General features: G+C 48.1%; 1 protein-coding gene across 3 annotated transcripts in view; it reads right to left on the bottom strand.

Moving 5' to 3' along the window:
- Positions 1-23,746, bottom strand: part of TAF15 (TATA-box binding protein associated factor 15) — a 25,853-nt gene continuing 2,107 nt past the window's right edge. Inside the window, exons 2-16 of one of the 3 annotated variants that reach the window (XM_061604853.1) lie at positions 22,689-22,728; positions 21,491-21,542; positions 20,069-20,159; positions 19,870-19,981; positions 17,323-17,684; positions 15,142-15,253; positions 9,822-9,856; positions 9,067-9,099; positions 8,084-8,193; positions 6,669-6,798; positions 5,509-5,604; positions 5,202-5,289; positions 4,271-4,359; positions 4,072-4,162; positions 1-233 (exon numbers count right to left, since the gene is read on the bottom strand). In XM_061604853.1, the coding sequence (XP_061460837.1) occupies positions 107-233; positions 4,072-4,162; positions 4,271-4,359; positions 5,202-5,289; positions 5,509-5,604; positions 6,669-6,798; positions 8,084-8,193; positions 9,067-9,099; positions 9,822-9,856; positions 15,142-15,253; positions 17,323-17,684; positions 19,870-19,981; positions 20,069-20,159; positions 21,491-21,542; positions 22,689-22,728 (1,568 nt within the window). In that variant the 3' untranslated portion in view covers positions 1-106. Of the gene's footprint in view, positions 234-2,624; positions 3,030-4,071; positions 4,163-4,270; positions 4,360-5,201; positions 5,290-5,508; positions 5,605-6,668; positions 6,799-8,083; positions 8,194-9,066; positions 9,100-9,821; positions 9,857-15,141; positions 15,254-17,322; positions 17,685-19,869; positions 19,982-20,068; positions 20,160-21,490; positions 21,543-22,688; positions 22,729-23,746 lie in introns of those variants that run through there. The other 2 variants (XM_061604854.1, XM_061604855.1) reach the window with 2 other exon arrangements.

A 23,746-nucleotide genomic window follows, 5' to 3' on the forward strand; every position in this document is an offset into this window, starting at 1 on the left:
TTCTCTTTTTATGTATAATTTATTTTGAATACAACAGTAAATCCCATTGTAGAGCAATCCAAGTCGGTGTGGGTTTGCAGGAGCAAAAGTAGCCTGATTTTTCTGTTTACTCTGCTGACATGACCCCGACAACCCTTGTCCACGTTGGCGCCCTTGTGCCAGAACATTCAAGCAGGAATTCCTTTGGAAACAAGTTCTCCAGAGTCCTGACATATCTGTGCTGTGAGATGTTTCTAGGAAATAACCAGAGCCAACTGTTACCCGCTTACAAATACTGACATTTGGAAAGCAATTGGACTGATTCCACGTAAGTAAAGGTATCTCCCTCCACCCCTCTTAAAAAGATGCCGCCGCATCTATGGAACATGCCTTGTCTCTAAACTGATCCCAAAGGAAGATTAAAAATGGGTGTGCGTTATGTTTACATTTCAGGGAATCCCTTAAGGCAGGGATGAAAGGATCTGTCAGTTTCACTTCCCTCAGTTTCTTTTTTTCCAGTCTTAAATTCCGTTCTTCACATCTCTGCAGCAATTTGTGAAGCCTCACGAAAATGCTTCAGCATTTTAGTGACAATTTCTACTAAGAAACACATTTTTAATCGACAGTTTTGATTAATTTTTGCAAGCAATTCCTCCCAATAGTGTGTGCTGTTTTCATAATAGCTACCTGAAAGTTCAGACTAAAACCTGGAGCAAATTCCACTGCCCCACTGACATGGAGCCATTAGCCACCACTGGCCACAGGTTCCCCAGCCATGTGCTATTCAGGAAGTGGGATGCTTAAATGCTTTTTGTAAACATTGCAGGGTTAATTTGAGCCTGCATTCAAACCCTTTCAAAAATGAGAATATTCATTTAATAACCCTTAGCACTTGCCTAGCTCTTCGCATGCCATAATAATTAAAATGCCTCCCTGGGCTCCTGCTGGGAGGAAGGGCGGGATATACGTAAATCAAATAATAAATAAAATAATGATAGTCAAAAAATCAGAAGAAAGCTAGGACTGGGGAGGGCAGCTATGAGAGAACTAGAAAAGGTCCTCAAATGCAAAGATGTATCACTGAACAGCAAAGTCAAGATCATTCAGACCATGGTATTCCCAATCTCTATGTATGGATGTGAAAGTTGGACAGTGAAAAAAGCGGGTAAGAGAAAAATCAACTCATTTGAAATGTGGTGTTGGAGGAGAGCTTTGCGCATACCATGCACCGCGAAAAAGACAAATAATTGGGTGTTAGAACAAATTAAACCAGAACTGTCACTAGAAGCTAAAATGATGAAACTGAGGTTATCATACTTTGGACACATAATGAGAAGACCTGAATCACTAGAAAAGACAATAATGCTGGGAAAAACAGAAGGGAGTAGAAAAAGAGGAAGGCCAAACAAGAGATGGATTGATTCCATAAAGGAAGCCACAGACCTGAACCTACAAGACCTGAACAGGGTGGTTCATGACAGATGCTATTGGAGGTCGCTGATTCATAGGGTTGCCATAAGTCGTAATCGACTTGAAGGCATATAACAACAACAAATAATAACAATAATAACGGATTGTAGCTAAGATCTATTCAGAATAGACCCAGTAGGCTGAACCTAATGTCAGCCATATGCAGAGTAGATCCACTGGAATTAAAGGACGTGAGGACCATGGCCTATGTACACACCATACATTAAAACACATTATTTCCCCCCAAAGAATCCTGGGAACTGTTATTTACCCCTCACAGAGCTACAATTCTCAGAACCCTTAACTATAGTTTCCAGAAAAATCTGTTAATTGTCAATGGGTTGTCAACAACTAAGTTTCACTCAAGATAAACCTGTTGGAATCAATAGACCCGAGTTAATCAGGTCTACTACTTTCAATGGATCTCCGAGTATGACTGGCATCGGCTACCCCAATGGATCTACAGATGGCTGTAATCCATTAAAGTTATTCATTTTGCAGACCTCCCCCCGCAAAAAAAAAGTTATTTTCTCTGTTGAAAGGGGGGGGGGAATTCCTGGCGCAATGTCATTCCCAAGTACAACAATCCCAAGGGATGAAGACCACGGTTGTAGGAGCCTATTTAAAAGAGGAGTGACAGGAGGGGAATGGAGCCAGACAGCAAGTGACACATTGTCTAGACTCAGGTGAAGGCAGCCCACAGTGACCTGAATCACACCAGGCAAGGCATCGTCAAGCCTTTGCATGAGATGGAACACCCAGAGTGCCAATTGCAGGCATGAATCACAATTAAGCAGGAACCTTAATTGTTAAGAGTTTTTGATATATATGTATGTGCATGTATTTATATAAATACACAGAGAGAGAGAGACAGACAGACAGACAGACTCTGGATGCTTATAAGGATTCTGTTAATCACCTAAAAATATATGCACGTAATTGTGATTAACCAAACAGAGGTTTTTATTATATTCCGCCTTCATCAGCTGCCAACATACAAATGCTGTTACCAAGGTGGCAGTTATAGAGCTTGGAGGATGGAATGCTCAGAGGGGCTTCCTTTGCGGAAGCTTAAGTGATGCTGGTACGACAGGTTCACGCCATGTGCTGCCAAATGTGTCCAGAGAATATATCCAAAAGTTCATGAATAATAAGGGGGGGAAACAGGCAAAATATCACAAATAAACAATCAGCTTTTATTGCTTGTATTATAAAACATGTCAGATTTTGGGCAAATATTTTACAGTTTCATTCCTTCTTTTTCCCCCAAGAGCCTGTGGAAGGGTTTTAGTTGGTAGAGAGGGAGAGGGGAGGAGGGGAAATGCTGGAAATTAGAACATGAAAAATGGCATGGGCTTGCTTTAAAAATGAAATTTTAAAAAATGACCCAGTTCCCTCCCACCAAATTAAAAATCCAATTTCACATTTAATTCCACTATCCAAAGGAGGTCAAGGGGTATAAAGCAGCAGGCAAAACTCAGCAAATTTTGCTGTGAAAAGTCATTAGAAAGATGGGGGGGGCACACATTCACAGCTGTTTCTAGTAGGGTCGGTTGCGTTGATCACTTCTGAAGTCATTTCTGGAGAGAGAGAGAGAGAGAGAGAGAGAGAGAGAGAGAGAGAGAGAGAAGGAAGGAGTTATTTAACCACAACTTGCAGTAACAGCACCCTAGAACCAGCTTGCAAGCAGTAAAGATGAAAGGTGAGAGGATAAAGGCCTGGAGACGTTTAGTGGGTCTGGTGTAAATCTGTGAGAACATAAGAGCCCTGCAGGTGTATCAAGCCAAAGGGGACCCTTCTAGTTCAACATCCTGTTCTTACAGTGGACAACAAGATACTCAAAAGGGAAGTTCGCAAGCAGGACCTGAGCACAGGAGCAACTCTCCCTCTCCCCCTCATGATTACCAGCAACTAGTATTCAGAAGCATACCACCTCCAGGTGCGGAGGCAGAGTGTAGCCATCGTGGCTAGTAGCCTTTGGTACCGTTTGGTGATGATGTACTGCCCTCAAGTCAATTCCGACTTATGGCAACCCTATGAATAGGGTTTTCATCCTCCATGAATTTGCAGGTGGCCCCATCAAAGTACAGGGCACCCTAACCAAAACCCTGTCTCTCCAGGTTTGCTTTGTTCGAAGAATTATAATCCCCAGGGTTCACCGAGAGATGGGAGCCTTGACAATCACAGCCATTTTGCAGTCACTTGGATGTGTTTCACACTCTAGCAAGAGAGCAACTTGCAAAATGATCGTCAGAGAAGCTTGCAAAATGCTCACCACAGGTGGGTACAGAGAAGCTGATTCTTCCATCTGTAACTGAATCTGTAATTAAGGGAACTGCGTATATTGAAAAAAAAAAGACACACTTTCTTGTACGTCTAAGAATGTGCCTTCAGTTTGTATATAGCTCCTCCAATAAAGGGTTCGCCATTTCTCATTTAGGGTAGCCTTTGCCACCCTCGTGCCCCCCAGGAATCGTTGGGAGTCCCAACTCCCTTTCAGCCCAAGCCAAAGCATCTGGAGGGCAGCAGTCTGGGGAAGGCTGATTTGGGGAAATGCCAGATGAACTGAAATGAACGTCCTTCTACGGTTCTAAAAAAACACAAAATAAATTCAGCACTCACCGGCCTCCCATTTTCCCGCCGTAGCCACCGCCCCTGCCGCCCCTGCCTCTGAACCCACGGTCGCCACCAAAGCCACCCCGGCCACGGAAATCTGTGAGCGAGAAATGCAAGATGACACAGGGAAGTTCGCTCCGGACTGTGACATCCGTGCCCCCCCCCGGTTCCAAATGATGTCTTGTTTGGGTTTTTTTAAACCCACCTCCTCCTGAGGCGTGTCCATCGTCCGGCCTGGGCTCATCACACTGATTGCAGGAATTTCGGCGGGCGAAGTTCATATTACCGCAGCTTCTGAAAGAGCAAGAAAACGCACGCCCGCACACCCCTCAAAAAATGCTCCAAAATGGAGGGGGATAAAGAAGCTGGACTAGTCAGGTGGCAAATGGTTGAGACGCATATGAAGATAAGCCAGGTTTGTGGGATGTTTAAAATTCGTCAATATGCCACGTTGGCCTCTCCTCCCTCCCCTCTGGCTGACATCGTTTCTTCCCAGGCACTTCGAGTTAATCCGTCACGGCGTTGGCAGGGATAACTGGTGAGCCCTTTGGGTGGGAGCTACCAGTCAAAATAAGTGAAAAAAGCAGGTTCTGCAGCTCAGTGGGCAAAGTACATACTTTGCACTGCAGAGGGTCCCACTGGATCCAAGTGCCATCAGTGCCGCTCTGAAGGGATTGGGATGGGAGGCCTCAGGAGGATATCTCTCTGCCCGAGACATGGAAAGTCGTTGCCAGTCAGAGCAGGCTGGGATAATATGGACTACTAGCCCAATGACCAGCTTCGTATTGCCCGGATTACAGGTGGAGGCTCTGGCTCAAGGATGGGGAACGCCTGTAGCCCTCCTCTGGGTGCTGTTGGGACTCCATCTCTCATCAGCCCCCAGCCGATAGTCAGGGATGGCGGGCGTCAACATCTCCCTATCGCTGCTATAGCTCAAGGGTAGAGGAAGAGGCTGCGTACTGCATACGGACAGTCCCCCAGTACAACTTTCAGCATCCAATTAAAAAAAAGACTGAGGAAGACCTTAAGAGAGCCGTTGGCAGCCAGAATGGACAGTGCTGGGCTCAACGGACAGACGGCCCAACTTCAATGTTCTTTTTCCCTTTCCCAGTATGGAATTAAGGACAGGGACTTACGGGTTGGGGCAAACCCAGTCGCCGCTCTTGGGTTCTCCACCTCGTCCCTGGAAGCCCCCGCCTCTTCCAAAGCCCCCTCCTCGGGAACCTGCGGGCACAATGACATCACAGTCGAGCCAAGGAAGTGCACTGGTGGCCCGCAGGGAGAGGACTCCGTGTGGTTAAGACGTCACGCTGGCCTCTGCTCGCTGATAGGCAAAGCTGCTCTCCGGTCAGAGACAGAGAGAGGGGACGGCCGAAAGCAAGTTTTGGGAAGAGAGCCGTCGTCTTTCCCAACCTCCGGCAAGCAAGCAGGATCTGTTATTACCTCGGCGGCCACCACTGCTTCCGCTGCCTCCTCGCAGAAATTCAGGCCGTCTGGTTGCAAAGGAAACCCGAATAACAGTGCCATTGAATTCCTTTCCTATAAGAAACACGGGAGCAGAGAAAGATATAGACAGCAGTTCAAGGCCAAGGAAAGAAGAAACTTCAGTCACGGAATCCTACCGGCGGAAGTGGCTCAAAGCTCTGCTGCTTGTCTGAGGGGATGTACTATGTGCCCCCCCCTCCCCAAGCCAACCACAAAGCTGTCCCCAACCTTTGGGTCCCAGGCCTTTTTGTACTACATGACCTACGGTCATGCTGACAGAGGATTATGTGTGTGTGTGTGGGAGAGATGCAGCAACAATATCTTGGGCGTTGAGGCTGGGGAAAGCCTCTCTAAACGAGTATACGTTATTAGGCAACTTAAGTAAAACTAGTAGGTGCCTATGCTATGATGCAAATGTCAGGATGAGGGATAATGCAATCAAATGGGTTTGAAAGTATTTTTTTACTTGATGAGGCTGAGGAAAGGGGTTACGGACATTCACCAAAGCGCTGACGTCAGGAGAAGTATGAGCGTTTCGCTAACCAAGAAGAAAGTTCAGACTAAGCACGCTTAACAGGGCCTTGGGTCCGGCGGAGAGGGAGGAGGAGGAGGAGAAAAGCAAGAGGAGAGATTAAGGTGGTGTGGTGAACCGACCCAGACGTCTCCTTTTCAAAGACGGGAGTTGCTAAAGGGGTTTGGCCGCTCCTGCTTGTGCAAGTATGAATGAAAGGAGGACAGGAAGATTATCATGTTGTTAAGGTAACAGTAAGGGGTAAAAGTACTCAACCGTCAGGAACTCCCTTCACTTTAAGATTCCTGCTCTCTGGGCTTGATCACCCACAAGGCCCGGCAGTAAGTTAAGAGATAAAAGCTGGTAACAGTGACAAAAACCTTTAACTGAGCCGGGAGGAGGTGGGGGAAAGGGGGGGGAGAGAGGGCCCAGCAAACAGGTGGAGTTTCCCCCTTCTTTCTCTCGCAACGCTTCCTGGCTTCACAGAGCCAGTCGTGAGAGATGCTTGTGGCAACCTCTCATTCTTGAGCTGAATTCTTTTATGACCGCTGCATAAAAAGAGGTGTGCGTCCGTGCATCTAACCATCTGGAAGAGGGCCAGTCTCACCGTCAAACCAGTCAATGGCTGCCTTAGCAGACGGAGGATCGTCAAAAGACACCGTTGCTTCCCCCTTGGGCTTGCCAGTATCCTTGTCCGTATAGAGATTTATCATGAGCTTGCCGGTTTTTTTGTTAGTCTGGGAACAGAGAGAAAGGCATCCCCTCACCTTCCATACAACAAAGAACTGCCTTGGCTGGCCTGCATTAAGAGCAAGCACAGTGACTGGCATTCAGAAGCACGCTGCCTCCGGCTGGGGTACAAGGCAAAGTCCTACATCCCTGTGGCTGGTAACCTTTTGGTCTGTCCCAGCTCTCTGGTACTAAGAACTCCCACTCGGCTACTAGCCAAGGACATGCCTCTAGCAAATGCTGGAATATTTATTTATTGTACTTATATACTGCCCCATAGCCAAAGCTCTCTGGGCGGTTCACAGTGACTAAAAACATTAAAACAAATATATAAATTTAAAAACCATTTAAAACACAATTTAAAAATTTAAAACAATTTAAAACACATGCTGAAATGCCTGAGAGAAGAGGAAAGTCTTGACCTGGCGCCGAAAAGGCAACAGTGCAGGTGCCAGGCCTTGTCAGGGAGATCATTCCATAATTTGGGGGCCACCACTGAGAAGGCCCTCTCCTTTGTTGCCAGCCTCCCAGCTTCCCTCGGAATAATCAAATACCAAGGCCAGGTGACAATAAAAGGGGGGAAAAACAGGCAGATTAGGAACACAGGAAGATGCCCGATAATGTGTCAGACCACTGGTGCATCTAGCTCAGTAGGGAGCAGCGGCTCTCCAGGGTTTCGCACGGGAGACACTCACAAGCTCCATCTGGAGATGTTGCTGGGGACTGAAGCTGGGACTCCCTGCTCTTTCCCTGAGTGACACCCCTTCCCCGAATTTTGGGAGTAGACTTAACAGGGCTCGCTACCACCAAGCATTTGACATCTCTTCCGCTTACAGAAACAGCCTAAACTGCAGCAGAATCCACGACTATCAGGGGATGAAGAGGGACGGTATCATTAACTACGTGGACCCAATGCAGAAAGCCACTTGTTCTTCTACACCCACCACGCTAACTCTTCCCCCAAGATTACCAGAGACCAAATTCAGGTAGAAAAGGTGCCAGCACCATGTGACAAAGAGAATGCCTGATGCCTTCCCCACAATTCTGGAGGCCCAAGTGCAACCTTCAGCATCTTTAGATCAGAAATACTGAAATGCCTTTCAGGCAGGCTCAGGCCGTTGACGGGGCTGCTTGACTGAGGGGAAGTGCTTTAATACTGCTTCTTTCCATTTGAGGATTTTGTTTTCAATCGTCACGTGCCTCCACGGGGCAGGCGCTCATTTCATTACTCTTGGTTTTAACCCCACCAACTTCTCCGGTCTCTCACCCTTTCAGCTTCACTACCCCACCCACCTTGATAACACCTATTTGCTTGAAATAGTCAGCCACTTGATCTGTCGAGACGTCGCCACCAAGGCCTTGTACGAAGATGGTGTTGTTATCCGAGTTGTCTGATTCTGAATCTGCATCACAGAGAGGCTGGAGTTATTTTTAAGCCGGAAATGACTTTTTGCAGTAACTTAGTTAGGAAGGAACTGATTTCCAAGATGTCTGAGTCAAAACGTCTGCCACTTCACCTTCAAGTCTCAAACTGTTGGCAACCACGTATCTCACAAGACTGCTCTGCGAGTATAAGGGGAAGTGAAGCTGTCCCAGAGAATTTAACTAAGTTTGGGAAATACATAAGTATAGCAGAAGAGCCTGAGTGCTGGATCAGGCCAAATGCCCATCTGGTTCAGCATCCTGTTCTTGCAGGGGCCAGCCAGAGACCCATGGGAAATGTCCCAACAGGATATGGGTTGGGTTCAAAAGACTGCAGGCAACACAAAATTGGAGATTACTTTGTGAAGACGTTTTGAAAACAAACAAACGTCTTAGTCTTCAGAAGGTCCCACCAGATATGTATAACATCTGCTCTAGACCAGGCTTCCGGTTCCCAGATGTTGCTGGACCACAGTTCCCATAATTCCTGACCATTAGTCACACTGGCTGGGGCTGATGGGAGTTGTAGTCCAGCAAAGGTTGAGAAAGGCTGTTTTAGACCTTTGTCATTAGTTAAGATTTTTACAGGCACCCAATTTGTCACCTGTTAAATACCGTATTTTGTGACAGTTTCCTCCTTTTCCAGCACGGTGACATAGGTAGATCTCTCTCTCCCTCTCCCACCCCTCCATCAGGAAGCCTGAAAGCAGGTCCTAAGCACAAAAGCACACACACCCCTTGCTGGATGGGGCTTATGGGGGATGCAGTCCACAACATCTGGACAGCACTGGGTTGGGGAAGTCTGGTCCACACTCTTGAGAAAAGCGAAGGAGGTAGCAGATGACTGCGCTTACCTGCGTCTGGTTTCTGCCCGTAATCCCTTTGACCTGCAAAATGGACAAGAGAAAAGGCAAAAGGCATTTTAGCAAAATAATAATAATATAAACCCCACAAAAAACCCAAACCCAACACCACATAGACCGACAACATAAATCGATTTTTTAATTAATGGAAAGGTATGCAACAACACTTAAACCAAGACGAGATTTAGAAGACGTTATGATTAAAAATGACAGAAGGTGATGGTCCAAGAAGAAAACTGGTCATGGTCTTGTCTTTAAAAAAAAAAAAAAAAAAACAGAAGGTTGTCATTATCTGCCCCGCAGGCCGACGCTGGCAGTCAATCTCGTGAGTGCTGGCTGGCCGCTCCCCAAGCTGTGAGCCGAACTATTTCTCTCGCACTGGTAGGTGGTGCTCAGAAGAACTCTGCACACGTGCCACCCAGCGGCAAGGAAAGGAAGCGCAAAAAGATCCTTTCATGCACAAGAAAAAAAAGAAAGGAACAAAAGAAATAGGAATCCTGGTTTTATTTTGTTACGAGTGAGCTTTTCCTTTTCTTCAAAAGCGCATGTACACACCAGCCTCAGCTCAAACGGGGGGGGGGGGGGGGGAGACCAAACCAAACCAAAAATAAAATAAAAAATATTTCTAATGGATAGGAACATGGTATTTTGGTGGCTTTTTAGGCAGCTAAGTTTGTTTACTTTTTGGCGTTTTTAATATAGAATCCCCAGCGAAATATTTTTTATTTCCGATAATCGGCACTTACCACCAAAATTTTTGAAGCCACCTCGGTCACCACCACTGCAGAGGAAAAATTGAAGAAATGATTCCTTCTTTGAGAAGTCTCTACACGCTGAGCCCGAGGGCTCAAAAGCTGCACTTAGTGAACGTAACTCTGCAGCTGCTGAACGCACCCCCAAAGAATCACCACACGCTCGCCTGGTACCCCTTCAGTGATAACTCGCGTCCTCCCAGCCTCTGCTCGGCGGCCCTCAGTGGCCTTATTGGCTAGAGAAAAAGAGAGGTATGCAGGTGTACCCAGGCCCATCCCTGCGCCCCACAATGCCAGCGGCCATTTCTAGATGGTATTTAAACCTGGGATAGGTCCAACAGGTGTGTGCGCCAAGAGTGGACCTGTAGTCACCATCCCACTGTGTCTGTCTCTTGGGACTTTATTTAGACATAGAATGAATTCTATTCAGTTTCTCTGTTGTGCATAATTTATAAAGGAGGTTTTTTTTGGGGGGGGGAGGTGTGTATTTTAATTATGCATCCTCTGCAGGGGAAGGATCTGATTTGTACTAGTTTATATGCAACCATTAGACAACAGGCCCATAATAAATGGGGGGAAAGAATAATGCTGTTTTCTTGAGACCAGCGCAGGAAGCACAATCTGAAATGGCGCTCCTGCCAAAATCATGGATGCTTAATGTTTTCGGTTGTGCCGCGAGGAGAGTCCTCACTGTCAAAAGGGTGTCCCTGTGCGACACAGAGCAGCCCTCCACCCTTCCCTCCTTCACCCTGGGTCACCGTGAGAGAGAATGCAACTGATTCCTGATTAACAACAGTTTGTTAGTTTGGACTGACAAAGAGTAGCGGTTTGTGTGCTTAACCAGGGCCCGGAAGACCAGGTTTACATCCGCATCAGCCACAAAATTGACTTTGGACAGACACTCCCTTCTCAACCGCACCTTCCTCACCGGGCTATTGTGAGGATACAAAGGGAGAAAGCTACATGCGCTGTCCTGACCTCACGGCAGGAAAGGGGAGGTATAAATCAAATAGAATGAAAAATAAGGAAGTGTAACATACGTGTTTCTATGTAGGCAATAATTAAGAGAGAGAAAGTAAGAGTTACCCCCGCCCCATTTATGCTAGCTAGAGGACTGAACAGAGATCAGAAAGATCTAGGTTCAAATCCCCACTCAGTCAGTGAAGCTCGCTGGACGGCTTTGGGCCAGTGACAGCCGTGGGTTAGTCACAATCTGCTGGACTAACCTCACAAGGCTGTTGTGAGGACAAACTCATTCCGTACTTGGGAATATTTCACGTATGCAAAGGGATGAAAGAGGCGAGCTTCAAAATGCCAACCTTCGCTCTTGTTCAAGCCTCAGGAGTGGTGTGGCCCTTTCATCACAGGGCACCTACTAAACAGTGACTCCAAGTTCAACAAACGGACAGATCCAGTTTGGAACCCAGCAGGAGGCTGTCATTGCAGTTTGGGAATGTCGTCCCTGGGTTTTTTCTAGTTCGAGGGGGAGGTTCTCCTTTGTATACATAAACAAACAAACAGCAGGATTCACAATTTTCAGAACGCTACGTGAAAGAGTAGGTCCAGATACAGATACATGCAAATAAGGAAGTAAAGGTTCTCGACGACGGAGAATCAAGGCTAAAATGGCAGTGATGTTCGCTGGACATCAGAGAAGGTTTAAATTTAGAGTTACTGACACACAACAGAAACGGTATCTGGTTATAAACTGCTATTTTAATAGTTGTGGCCTACTGCACTCAACTATGCCTGCTCCCCTCCGGTCCCGCCCCCCTGCGCATATCTCCTGCACTCTTAAGCAGAGTAAGTTACCACCCAGGGCTCTTGGACTGCTGCCCTTTCTCTTCTCTTTCGCACTCTTCCTCCATCCTCAGGCATCTTGCCCTGCGCTGTCTAGGCTCCGATGGGGGCTTGCCAAACATTTCCGCCCGACCCAGCGTGAGTCATGGAAGAGTCAGAAAGCAACGCCAGGCCCTCTCCCATCATCAGCCCGGCTGAGACTGACGGCCTCTCACCTCCTGACCAAAGACGACTCACAATCCCACCTCGCCGCTGTGCAGAACAACTCTGAACCAGCTTGTTCTCCCAACATGTCGTATGCGTTAGAAGACAAGTCAGTCCAGCGGGGACCTATTTTACCAATTAAAGCTCTAAGCAAGGATGGGCCATAGGCCAGCGGCAGAGCATCTGCCTTAAATGCAGAAGGTCCCAGGTTCAATACCCAATGCCATCTCCAGGTACAGCTGGAAAAAGGCTCCATGCCTGAAACCCTGGAGAGCCTCTGCTGCCAGTCAGTGCAGACAATACTGAGCTAGATGGACCAATGGTCTGACTCAGTGTAAGAGAGCTTCCTCTGTTCCTACGCCCGGAGCTGTGCTAACTCCAGAACTGGCAGGTAAAGGGCTTCGTCACTGCGTAGTTTGGGGGGGGGGGAAGAGGAGGAGCCACCCCCAGCCAGCACTCCCACCACCCCAGCCAATGCCCAGGAACAATGGCAGCTGTTGTCCAGTAACCTCTGGAAGGCGGCAGGTTACCCATCCCTGGTTTAAGAGAGGAAGACCATCCACCCCAGAGCAGGTCCACCCCAAACGTTTAAAGCACACCCAACGCACGTTTAAAGCACGTGACTTCCCCCACGTAATCAGGAGAAGTGGAGTTTAAGGGTGCTGGGCATTTGTAGTTCTGTGGGGGTCTTTGGGGGGCATCACATGCTTTAAATGTGTGTTGGATGTGCTTCAAATATACGGTGTGATCTGCACTGAGCCACAACCTACGCTTCATTCAGACACCGGACATCGTGGTTTTTTAAACGTACTCAACCAATGATCTCTGATGCCTGGGAGCTGCTACATTAATGGAAGAATTTATTTTTTCTGGCTCCAGAAAAATGCCTCTTCTAATGGGGAGGGAGAGCAGGGTAACAATGAAGCACATCCCCACCACCACCACCACCACCTTGAGAACTTGTAGAGGTACAGTATGGCTAGTAGCCCAGCTCCAAGTTTCTGAGCTCTTGCTCTTTCATCCACCCACAAGTCGACTGGCAAGCTGGGCTTAGGTCTATCCTGTTTCAACATGCCTCTTGCCTCCATGAGTCTGGGCTCAGTCTTGTAGGGGTGGGGGCCTTTCCCAGCTAAAGGGCCACATTCTCTCATGGGCAGCCTTCTTCCCCACGGTGGCAAACGTGGGCGGGGCCGGGGAGGGACGAGAGACTCTTGCCCTTTGTGTGAGGCTTCTGCAAACGCACGCAAAAACACACCTCTTCATCCTAGCAAGCTAGAGGCATCATCTCAGGACACATTGCAGCCAAGGAAAAGCACTGGAAGGGAGTGAGGCGGAGCAGGGCTGGCAAGGGGCCTGGCCAGGGCCGGACATATTCAGCCTCCAAGCCTCAGGTTCCCCCCACAAGAATTCTAATATATCTGGAAGACCGGCCCATACGCCAATTCTCGCTCAGCAACATGAAAGACAGTCCTATTTACTCCCCACTGCTACCTTTGCACTGACTTCTTTACTTCAGGAGGGATGTGCTCTGTGCTGTACTGATGTCGCCAGGCAGCAAGGCGGCTGCCTTCGCTAACCTCTGCTCTGGGGAGAAACCGGCCACAGATATCCACACACGCAAGCAGGGAATTTCTGTCCTAGCAGGAGAACAAGTATTCCCCCCACACACTCTTGCCTACATCTCCATCACAATTCACTTCCAGGAGGAATATCAAAATATTCCTCTTTACCCAGGGATCTGATGGCGGAAGGGGCGGCTGTTCCTGGCCAGCTGAAGATCACTGATGGAAGAACGTGTCTAAGCTGTGTTTTAGAATGTTTTTCATTGCAATTGTGCTCTGGAATGTTTGTAACTGTTTTTAGTATGTTTTACTTGTTAAATAGTTTTGTTTGCGTTTGCTGCCCTAGGCTCCTTCGGGACAAAGGGCAGGATGTAAATAAATGCCAAAGGCATTCAGATCCATACAGATCTTCATCGTGCTGTAGATCGAGCATTCAAGTTGGGCTAGGGAATCTTAGCAGGCAAGATCGTTTAAACCGCCGACAGAGCAGCTACTTTTGTAACGCAGAAAAATCTCAGGGCTTACAACGCAAGGGAAGGCTACCACTCCTCAACAAAAGTAGCAACTATTAATTCTGTTCTGAAATGTCTCTTGGAATTATGTGTCCTTAACAAAAACCGATCCGATCAAGTTTTAAGCATCCCCGCCTCCGCCAGCGCTGGGTTGCTCAACTTAAAACAGTATTTCCCTAAAGCAGGTGGTTCATCATTTGGCTTGCTGACAAGAAATGAGAATACAGAGGTGCTAAAAGCCAGTGTGGGACCTTGTGAACACAACACCAGGCCTGCGGAAACTAAGCTCCAAATCCCAGCTCAGACACAGCCTCATGAGAGCCTCAGCTCAATTCCCATTAGGAAAAAACAAATGGACCAACATGTCCTTATTGGGGCTTGCGTGACTTGGGCGATTCTGACTGCATGAGGGGGAGAGCGGGGCCGTGTTTGTTGACCACACTTGCTGCTGTCCACCCACTGGAAGGGGGGCGTGAGGAATGTATGTTCCCTACATGATTTAGAACCCTGCACAATCAGGGTTCTAAATCATGTGGTGAACCTACATACATATAGCAGCAGGGTCACCACATTAAGACTGCCTCCCCGCACCCGCCAGAAGAAGAACATGGATGGGGCAAGCAGCAATGGCAGGGTCAGGGTGTGCAACTGGAATCTCATAAGTCATAAACGCCTGAATGGGGCTAATAGCAGCTGTACAACCAAGCAGGTGCGGGTTTTCACGGCACAAAGGTAAGTCTCATCAGACCAAGCTGCTGTTCCAAGGCACAGGGCAGCTAAAGGAAGCTGGTAGTTGCAGGGGATCACCCATCAACTGAGAAGAGTCATCACCCACCTCGCAAGTATGTCATGCGTACATAAAATGAACAAACAAATGCCGCCGAATTCTTTGCTGATCCTACCAGCCAAGGAGGACAGTGGATGTGTCCCACTATAACCATTTACTGCCTCTTGCAGAAAGATATTCCATTTTTAGATCAGAGAAGCTTGGTTTTCATGCAGTTTCCACCAATACTCTCCAGCTGTCAGGCGGTCCAACACCTTCATCCCTGCCTTATTTTAGGGCCCAACTTTTTAGGGCCAGGAGTCATGGTGCTTCAAGAAAAGAAAAATTCACTGCCTTCAGATCTGATCTCTAAGGGCCAGTGGTTTTCGGGTGAGCAAGCAAGCATGGAAAACAGTGGGCAACACAGCCATAGACAACCATCTGCAGCTCCTAGGGTAGAAATCCTTTACCTTAAGCCTGACATCGGACCTCTGCTGTCAGAATCGAACCTGCTTCCGCCTCCTCGGGGCCCACCGTAGCCTCTGCTATCTTCTCCATACCTACTCTTTTCACGCCGATCATCTGAGGAATCACAAGAGCAATTACTCTGGATGGACATAAAACCAGCCTCTTATTTGCATCTTGAAAGAAACTGTGATGCGTCACTCCCCCTCTTTCACTCCACTTACCATGTATCTTCTAAACAACCAACACTTACCATATATACATTAATATAGGAACATCACAGAAACCAAGGCGCCTCACTGGATGTAAACATACAAGGCTCACTGCTAAGACCAAAGAGAACTAAAAACATGGAGATCCAAACTTAGAATGCACACCAAACGACTTTTAAATCAATTAAATGTACTGAAGCATAGCTCTCAGGAGAAAAAACACAGACACGCTTGTGTCGTGTTTAGACAGCGCCCACTCTGACATATGCAAGTGCAACGCTGTAGAAGAGGCACTGCCACCAGCGAGCGAGTGAAGGGGAACGCAGTAGTCCGTGGACCACCCAGTGGCCCACGAGCTTCATTCAGGTGGTCCGTGGCGTGTCCGTGGATTTGTGGTTGGAGACATCCAGCTCCGTAAATGTCGATTTTTCATTGCATTTTTAGTTCTGCTTTTATTTCTTAGACTGTGTTCTTGTATTACAATTTTAATTCTATGGAATTCCAAAGAAAAGAAATAAAAGTTCAATCCAAATTCCACACAGGTGTCTAAGCATAGCGCATCACGACTGCTACGGCCAGGGCTGTGGAGTCGGTACCTCGAACCTTCGACTCCTCTATTTTTCTACTGTCCGACTCCAACTCCTTCATAAACGGCAAATTATATTGATTTATTAATATTAAAACATTAGTATCAAAATCTTAATTTTATTTAGAAGCTGGAGTCGCAGTCGGCACATTTCTGCTCCATCCAAAATTGCTTCTGACCGACTCCAACGCCACAGCCCTGGCTACAGCAGGCAAGAAAACAAAAATCATCCAGAGGTCCGCTGAGACCCTTGGCAATTTTCAGGTGGTCCGTGGAGGGAAAAAAGTTGGGGACCCTGCTGGTGTAGACAGTACTGAGTTCGGTATACGGCAGCTTTTTATGTTCCAATGTTGTTGTTTTTGAAAAAATGAATGTGCTGCCTCGATTTTAAACGCTTTTAGCCTGTTTAAAGCACGGGTGGGGAGGCTGTGGCTTTCCGTGGACTCCCTTCAGACGCAGCTGGCACAGCCGAAGGTCGGGGACGATGGCAGCTGGGCCCAGCAAGGAGGGAGGTTTCCCCACCCCTGATTTAAAGGCTTGCAGCCCTGCTATACTGGCCGCCCTTCTAAGGACTTTGGGTTAGAGCAGCCTGCTGAGATACAGCAAGGAGGCAGGAGAGACATCACAGCTGGCCTTCATTCCCTGCCCACGACCCCGCCCGGGTTGAAGAAGCCGTGAGGAGCTGTTTCCCCACGTCGGACCAATCCTGCCACGGAGCCTGGCTCCTCTGTGTCCCTGGCAGAGGCCTCTCCCAGCCTGGCTCCTCTGGGCCCTGGAAGTGGAGATGCCAGCAGGGACACCTGGAGCTTTATAGGCTACCCAAGCACGTCCCCTTTGCTGAATCTTTTTCGGGGGAATGTTTCCACAAGCCCTATTTGCGATGCTGCTTTCGCACAAGGTTCGCCTGAGGATGATGGATGACATTCCTGATGAGGGATGATGCTCCTACTGGACGGAGCAGGGAGGGCTCACTAAATATTATTATTATTATTATCGCCAGCCCTTCGCCAGTAGGTCCCAGGGCGGGTTACAGAAATGTAAAATACAATTTAAAAACAGTTCAAAAGATGTTACGTTCACAGGAATAGGGAGTGTCCTGAAAATATTCATCTCAACTGCCGAAGGCCATGGTAAAAAGGTGTGTCTTTGGCACCTCTGTAGAGAGGGAATTCCACAACTTAGGGGCTGCCGCAGAGAAGGCCCTGACCTGGGCCACCATCCTCCAAACTTCTAAGAGTGGTGGAACTACCAAGAAGGTTGATGTAAACACCCGAGAGGGCCTGCAGGGAAGGGGACGGTCTCTGAGATAAAGCCTTCAGCCTCCTCTCCGGAGGGAGGAGTCATCCCTCTCACCAGACAGACCCTGCTTGGGCTGATGACAGCCTTACCTTGCGCGTTCTGGGCGTAGCTTTCCCTGTGTTGCGACTGGTAAGATGGCTGGTTCTGGCCATACGAGCCTTGCTGCTGCCCGTAGCCAGACTTCTGGCTGAATGAGCCTTGCTGCTGCTGCCCAAAGTCCTGCTGCGGCTGCTCGTGGTACGAGCCTCGGCTCTGGCTGTAGCCCGACGACTGGTCGTACGAGCTGTGCTGCTGGCCCTGCTGGCTGTAGCCCGACAGCTGGTCGTACGGCCGCGGCTGCTGGCTGTACGACTGCTCATAGGATCCTGGTGGCTGGCTGTAACTGGAGGGCTGGCTGTATGAACCTTGCGGCGGCCCGTAGTTGGATTTCTGGTCGTAGGAAGACCTGCCTCTGAAGCAAGTAAGAAAGCGGGTGAGGGAGCATGGCCCAGGCGCACAAGGGCTTTGTCGGCTTATTTGGCCTTCACCAAACGCCAAACCAGCAGGTTCTCAGACTGGGACTTAGGAAGCCGCTCGACACACAGTCAGATCGTTGGTCCCTCGAGCTCTATATTGCCCGCACCAACTGGCAGTGCCTCCCCAGGACTTCAGACGGGGGACCCTCCCAGCCCTACACAGAGACGCCAAGGATTGAACTGGGACCTTCTACACGCCAAGCAGGTGCTCTGCCACTCAGCTGCAGCTGCCCAACTGGGAAGGTTGCGTTACAAGAGCAAGAGAATGAAAAGCTGCTGTGGAAATTCTCAAGCCTGTTCTCTTCAGCAGTCCCTCTCATTTTTTTCCCCTCCTGCATCGAAACTTAGCCTATCTTCTGCAGCACCCACGTCATCTGCTACCCAAGCAACCGTGCAGTGCCTCAAGCTGCGGTGCAAAGGTCTGCAGCCCTGGAGATTCGCTGACAGTTAGTGTAGACCACCGGTGCTCTTCAACCTGGCGTCCCCAGACATTGTCCAACTACTACTCCCATCAACCCCTGCCAGCTTAGCCAATGGCCGAGGATGATGGGCGTTGTAGTCCAACAAGAGTGGAGGCCCAAAGGCTGAAGAGCAGTGGTGTAGTACGGGACCCCCTCTGTAGCCTCAGAAGTCTGGGTGACCTTGGGCCAGTCACTGCCTCTCAGCCTCAGAGGGAGACAATGGGAAACCCCCTCTGAATACCACCTACCATGAAAACCCTGTTCATAGGGTCAACGTAAGTCGGGATAGACTTGAAGGCAGGCCATTTCATTTCAAGGTGCTCTGAGAGCCAGCGTGGTATAGTGGTTAAGGTGTTAGACTACGACCTGGGAGACCAGGGTTCGAATCCCCACACAGCCATGAAGCTCACTGGGTGACCTTGGGCCAGTCACTGCCTGTCAGCCTCAGAGGGAGGCAATGGGAAACCACCTCTGAATACCCCTTACCATGAAAACACTATTCATAGGGTCGCAGTAAGTCAAGACAGACATGAAGGCAGTCAATTTCCATTTTTCACATGAAAATGAAAACTTCAAATATCCATGTACCTTGCAAAATCAGGTGCCTGCAGCCTCCAAGCTCTACACTTTTAAGCTACCTTGAAACCAAACTAAAGCTCTGTTGAATTAAGAGGAGCCTGTGTAATTCTGCGAGTTCTGGATTTCCCCTCAACGCATAGCTACATAATTCAACAACACCTGAAGGGCCACAGTTTCCCCTGGTTAAACAGCAACTATGAGGGGAACTCCAGCTAACTCGTCTGGGCAACACACTAGACCAGCAGTCTTCACCCCCAGAAACTGGCAAATAACAATGGAAATCTCACGGCGGACACATAAACAGGCCCAACAAAACCGTAAGAAAGCCAGAATTAATCAATAAGGGTGTCAGTGGAATAGAGAGTTGCTAAAACAAGAGTTAATCTTCCTCCCTGTGGGTCTCCACTACTGGGCAATGCATGAAGCTTCACAGCAGTCATAACTGAAGGAAAAAATGGAAATGGACTGCCTTCAAGTCAATTTCATGGTAAGCGGTATTCAGAGTGGGTTTATCATTGCCTCCCTCTGAGGCCAGTCCTCCCCAGCTGGCTAGGGCCATGGCTGCACAAGCCAGCCTCTTCCTTGTCCTCAACTGCCAGCTGGGGGGCAACTGGGCTCCTTAGGACTCTGCAGCTTGCCCACGGTTGCACAGGTGGCAGGGCACGTAACCCGAGCCACTCCCTGTGGGGGTGATCTTTAACTGGCCCTTGACGCCCAGGAGACACGAGCGGGGATTGGAACTCGCAAACTGTGGACTCCCAGCCACGCTCTCCTCCCCACTGTGCTATACAGTAGGGCCCCGCTTTACAGCAATTCGCTAATACAGCGGTCTCATTTAGACGCAATTAGACTAAAGCCCCACTCAAACAGCGCTTGTTCCGCTTTTACAGTGTTTTTTGGGCATCACGCACCATTCTATTCACTGGGTTCCGCTTCACAGTGGGGGTCCGGAATATAACCCGCCGTATGAGTGGGGCCATACTGTACCAGCTGTTAACTGAAGGAAGTTACTGGTTAAGTTAGTGACATCCTTTAATCAGGTCTGGACAGCAAGTTCAGGCGAAAAGCCGGAACTCCTTACCCGCCTGACGAATCTTTCTGCTGCCCCTGACTGCCGTAAGACTCCTGGTGGTAAGAAGGCTGGTTCTGATTGTCATAACCGCTGTATCCCTGCTGGCCACTTTGCGGGTAACCTGGAGATCCAACAGGGAAGCCGTTAGGTAAACGGCTGCCCCCCGAACAGCACGCACACCCAAAAACATCGGCATGCTCAGCCAAACCTGTCTGGGTCTGTCCGTAGTTTCCTTGATAGCCTCCGTAACTTTGCCCGTACGAGGAGCTCTCCCCGCTCTGCTCACAGCCAGAATAGCCCTGCAATTAACAGCGAGAGGGCAAAGAAGAAGTTGGTGGAGGGCCAGTGAACTAAATCAGAGAGCAGTAGTTGGTGAAGGGCTTTGTCCATGGAGACCTGGATTTGGATTCCCCAATCAGCCCCAAAGCACAATGGGTAATCTTGGGCTAGTCACAGTTTCTCAGGCTAACCTACCATATGGGGGAGGGGGATTATCACTGAATAATTTTAGGATGTAAACCTTCTTTTGGCAGAAGGGTTAAGATACCAATACTATAAACAAACCACTCTAACTCACTGGAAAAGGACAGGACACAGATGTGATTAATAATCTAAAAATCACTGTCCTTAATTGTTCCAAGAGAGGGTCTGAAGAGGACAAGGTCTCCATCAGTCTACCAGTTGTCACAGCGTGGGGAACTTCTCGCCCACGGGAATAATTATTGTTTATTTATTACATTTATACCCCGCCTTTCTTTTCAGGATAGAAACCCAAGGCGGCTTACATGTGGTTCCCAGGCGGTCTCCCATCCAGGCCCTGACCAGACCTGAGCCTGCTTAGCTTCAGCAGGAAGCTGGCCTCATGTGCCTTCAGACCATAGCCTGGGACCTGCCAAGCCTCCACATTTGGCCGGCAAGGCTATTTTAGCCAAGCCACGCCCACCTGCCCTACACCTGACAACATATACGTCTCCAGGTGCAGGGTAGGTAAAGACTCAGCTGGGCCAAAAGAGGGTTTGTGGGTTTGGAAAACCCAGGAACCAGCTGATTGTTTGGGGCTTACTCAGAAGCCCCGACAATCGGTCAGCCATCAGGGCTCGCCCCTGAGAAATTCAATTTCAAACAGGGCCGGTGAAAACGGGTCATCGCTGTGACATCAGGCGATTGACAGGTGTGTGGGGCTGCCCATCTGTCAAACTTGGCCTGCAGGGTGGGGGTGGGGAGATAAGGATCTGAGTTATCGTATTTGCAAGCAGTTGGTCGCCTGGGTAAATAAACATACATCAGGAGAATCTGCCTTATAGTATATGATCGCTGGATCAACTCTGGCCAGGAAGGGTTTCCCACTATACTATAACAACTACAGGGATAACTCAGAATAAAGTTAAGGGATCTGCCATCAAAGCAAGAGCAATCTATCAGCCAACATGCATTGTTTTGCAGTCTCAGTATGGGCTCTTCCATCCCATCAGCCATGCTTGATCATTCTTCCCACAGAGCTCACTGAGGCAGCAACTCTCTCCACCACCCCACACACACACACACTCAAGAGGACATATGAAGGCATCCTGCCCATAAACAAACTGACACTGTGCTCTTTAAGCAGCACAAAAGTGGTCCCTTGGCCTACCTGTGGTGCTTGTCCATAGCTTTGATTTCCTTGATTGCTATACCCCACGTAGCTGGAAGAGAAGGTTTCAAGTAAGTGTTATTCCCACACAGCCCATCCCTAGGGTCAAAGCAAGAGCTCACTTCTACCTGAGCATCCTGCCATATCTTAAAAGACCAATCAAAAAAAGCTTAAGCTTTTGAGAGCCGGAGCTCACTTCAGATGCATGAAGCGTTATCCACAGCAGTCAAAAACTGGGGAAGGGTACGAATCGCTATTGAATTTGACCCAACTGCGGTCTTCTTCACAGCAGAATGTGTGGAAATAGGAGGACCCTGGACATCCTTAGCAGGACATTCTATCCAAAACCAGAACACAACCTGGCATTTTGCTCTCTGTGGGAAAAAGACAGGAAGCCAGATTCATTAGAGCAGCCTTTCCTAAGCTGGCGCCCTCCAGATGTTTTGGACTACAACCCTCATCAGCCCCAGTCAGCACAGTCGTGTGAGGCTGAGCAGGACTGTAGTCCAAAACATATGGAGGACACCGGCTTGGGAAAGGCTGCTCTAAGAGGAACTGCTGAACTCCTTTTACAACATGTCAACAAGTGCATATTTCCCACTGGACCAGCTTCATGTCAGAAATCGTTTAGGAAAAACACATGCACGTTAAACACCACTTACCTCTCTGATCCGTTCCGCTTTAGATATTTGAGACTAGACCAATGCCCGTTTGGTGCTTTTTATTTTTGCAGTATGATCAGTACTGTATGTACTTTTTCAAAACAACAAAACTTGTTTAAACACACAATTAAGCAGTATACACATCTTCTTAAATAAAGTAGAGTAAAATAACAACACATCTGGGGGCAGGAGAGAGAGAAAGGGATTTAAGAGACAGGTATTTGCACTTGTCCTCCTGGGGGAAGATATACAAACAGTCCTTTCACCTCGTGAGAGGGTAGAACAGGAGAGACTGAACTGCACCACTGAACAAAAGGGAGAGAGGCAGAAATAGCTTGGATCTTACATTGTGGGGTTGCATATAGGAATTTGGTTGAAAAAACAATGTCGAAAGAGGCAGACTGGTAACCCCCACCCACTCGCCCATAAATCCTCAAAAGGACAGCAACATATTGTACAACAATATAAGGGATCCTGAATTTTCCTCCAAAGGTTTAAGTCACAAACAATATTGTTATTGGATTAGATATACATACTTTTGCTGCTGATCTCCAGAATGGCTGTAACTTCCAGAATCTTAAAAAAAAACACCACTGAATGAATTCCCAAGTAGATACATATCCAAGAAATTAATATTTCAGCCAAAAGTTATGATGCGCTGGTCTGCTCCTTATTTGTGAGGAGAAGCTCAGTAATTTATTTTGCAAAACAGATGTTACCATGATCTTTTAGGAAGCCCTCCATTCAGAAGACTTCACCAAGGATTACATCCACATTGCACATTTAAGGCATAAGGCTTCCCCCAAAGAATCCTGGGAACTGTACTTTACCTTTCATAGGGTTACAATTCTCAGCACCCTTAACAATCTACAGTTTCGAGGGCTCTATGGGGAAAGCCACATTCTTAAACTGTGTCAGAGCAAGGCAGCCCAGATCATGAAAAGCTGTCTGAGATACACGCAAATGAAAATTAAGAGGGGGGGGAGTGGGGGCAATTTAGCCTGGAGGGCAGATTGTTATCTCTAGAGCACAGCAGTTCAGGTATGATGGGATCTTCTCTTAGAACTCTGAAATCCACCAACCAGAACCCAGGGGGAAAACACACACACTTAGAATTATAATTTATTATGCTGTATATGTTTCTTCAAATAAACTGCCAGGTCTTTTTTAAAAAAGATTATCGTAGTATTTACTTTTCTCTAGTCTTTTATGACCATACTAATTTCTTAAATATATTTGCTACACAGCCTATCACAGTTTTAGCACTATTTAAAATTATTTAGCTGAAGCCACTATAGGATTCTTTGGTGCTTAAAAAGCTCTCAGGTTCCACTCCTGGTGATCTCCCGCTCAGGTTTTCTTAATTTCAGCAAGGTAATTTTGGGGTGGGTGGGTAGGGAGACAAGTAATTCTGTTGTTGCCATTGTTAAACAATTAAACATAAGAACATAAGAAGAGCCTGCTGGATCAGGCCAGTGGCCCATCTAGTCAAGCATCGTTCTCACAGTGGCCAACCAGGTGCCTGGGAGAAGCCCGCAAGCAGGACCTGAATTAGGAATCCTACGTCAAATCACCCAGAAATCTGCCAGCAGTT

This window comes from Rhineura floridana, chromosome 21 (genome assembly GCF_030035675.1).
Source record: "Rhineura floridana isolate rRhiFlo1 chromosome 21, rRhiFlo1.hap2, whole genome shotgun sequence".
In the NCBI taxonomy this organism is placed as follows: domain Eukaryota; kingdom Metazoa; phylum Chordata; class Lepidosauria; order Squamata; family Rhineuridae; genus Rhineura; species Rhineura floridana.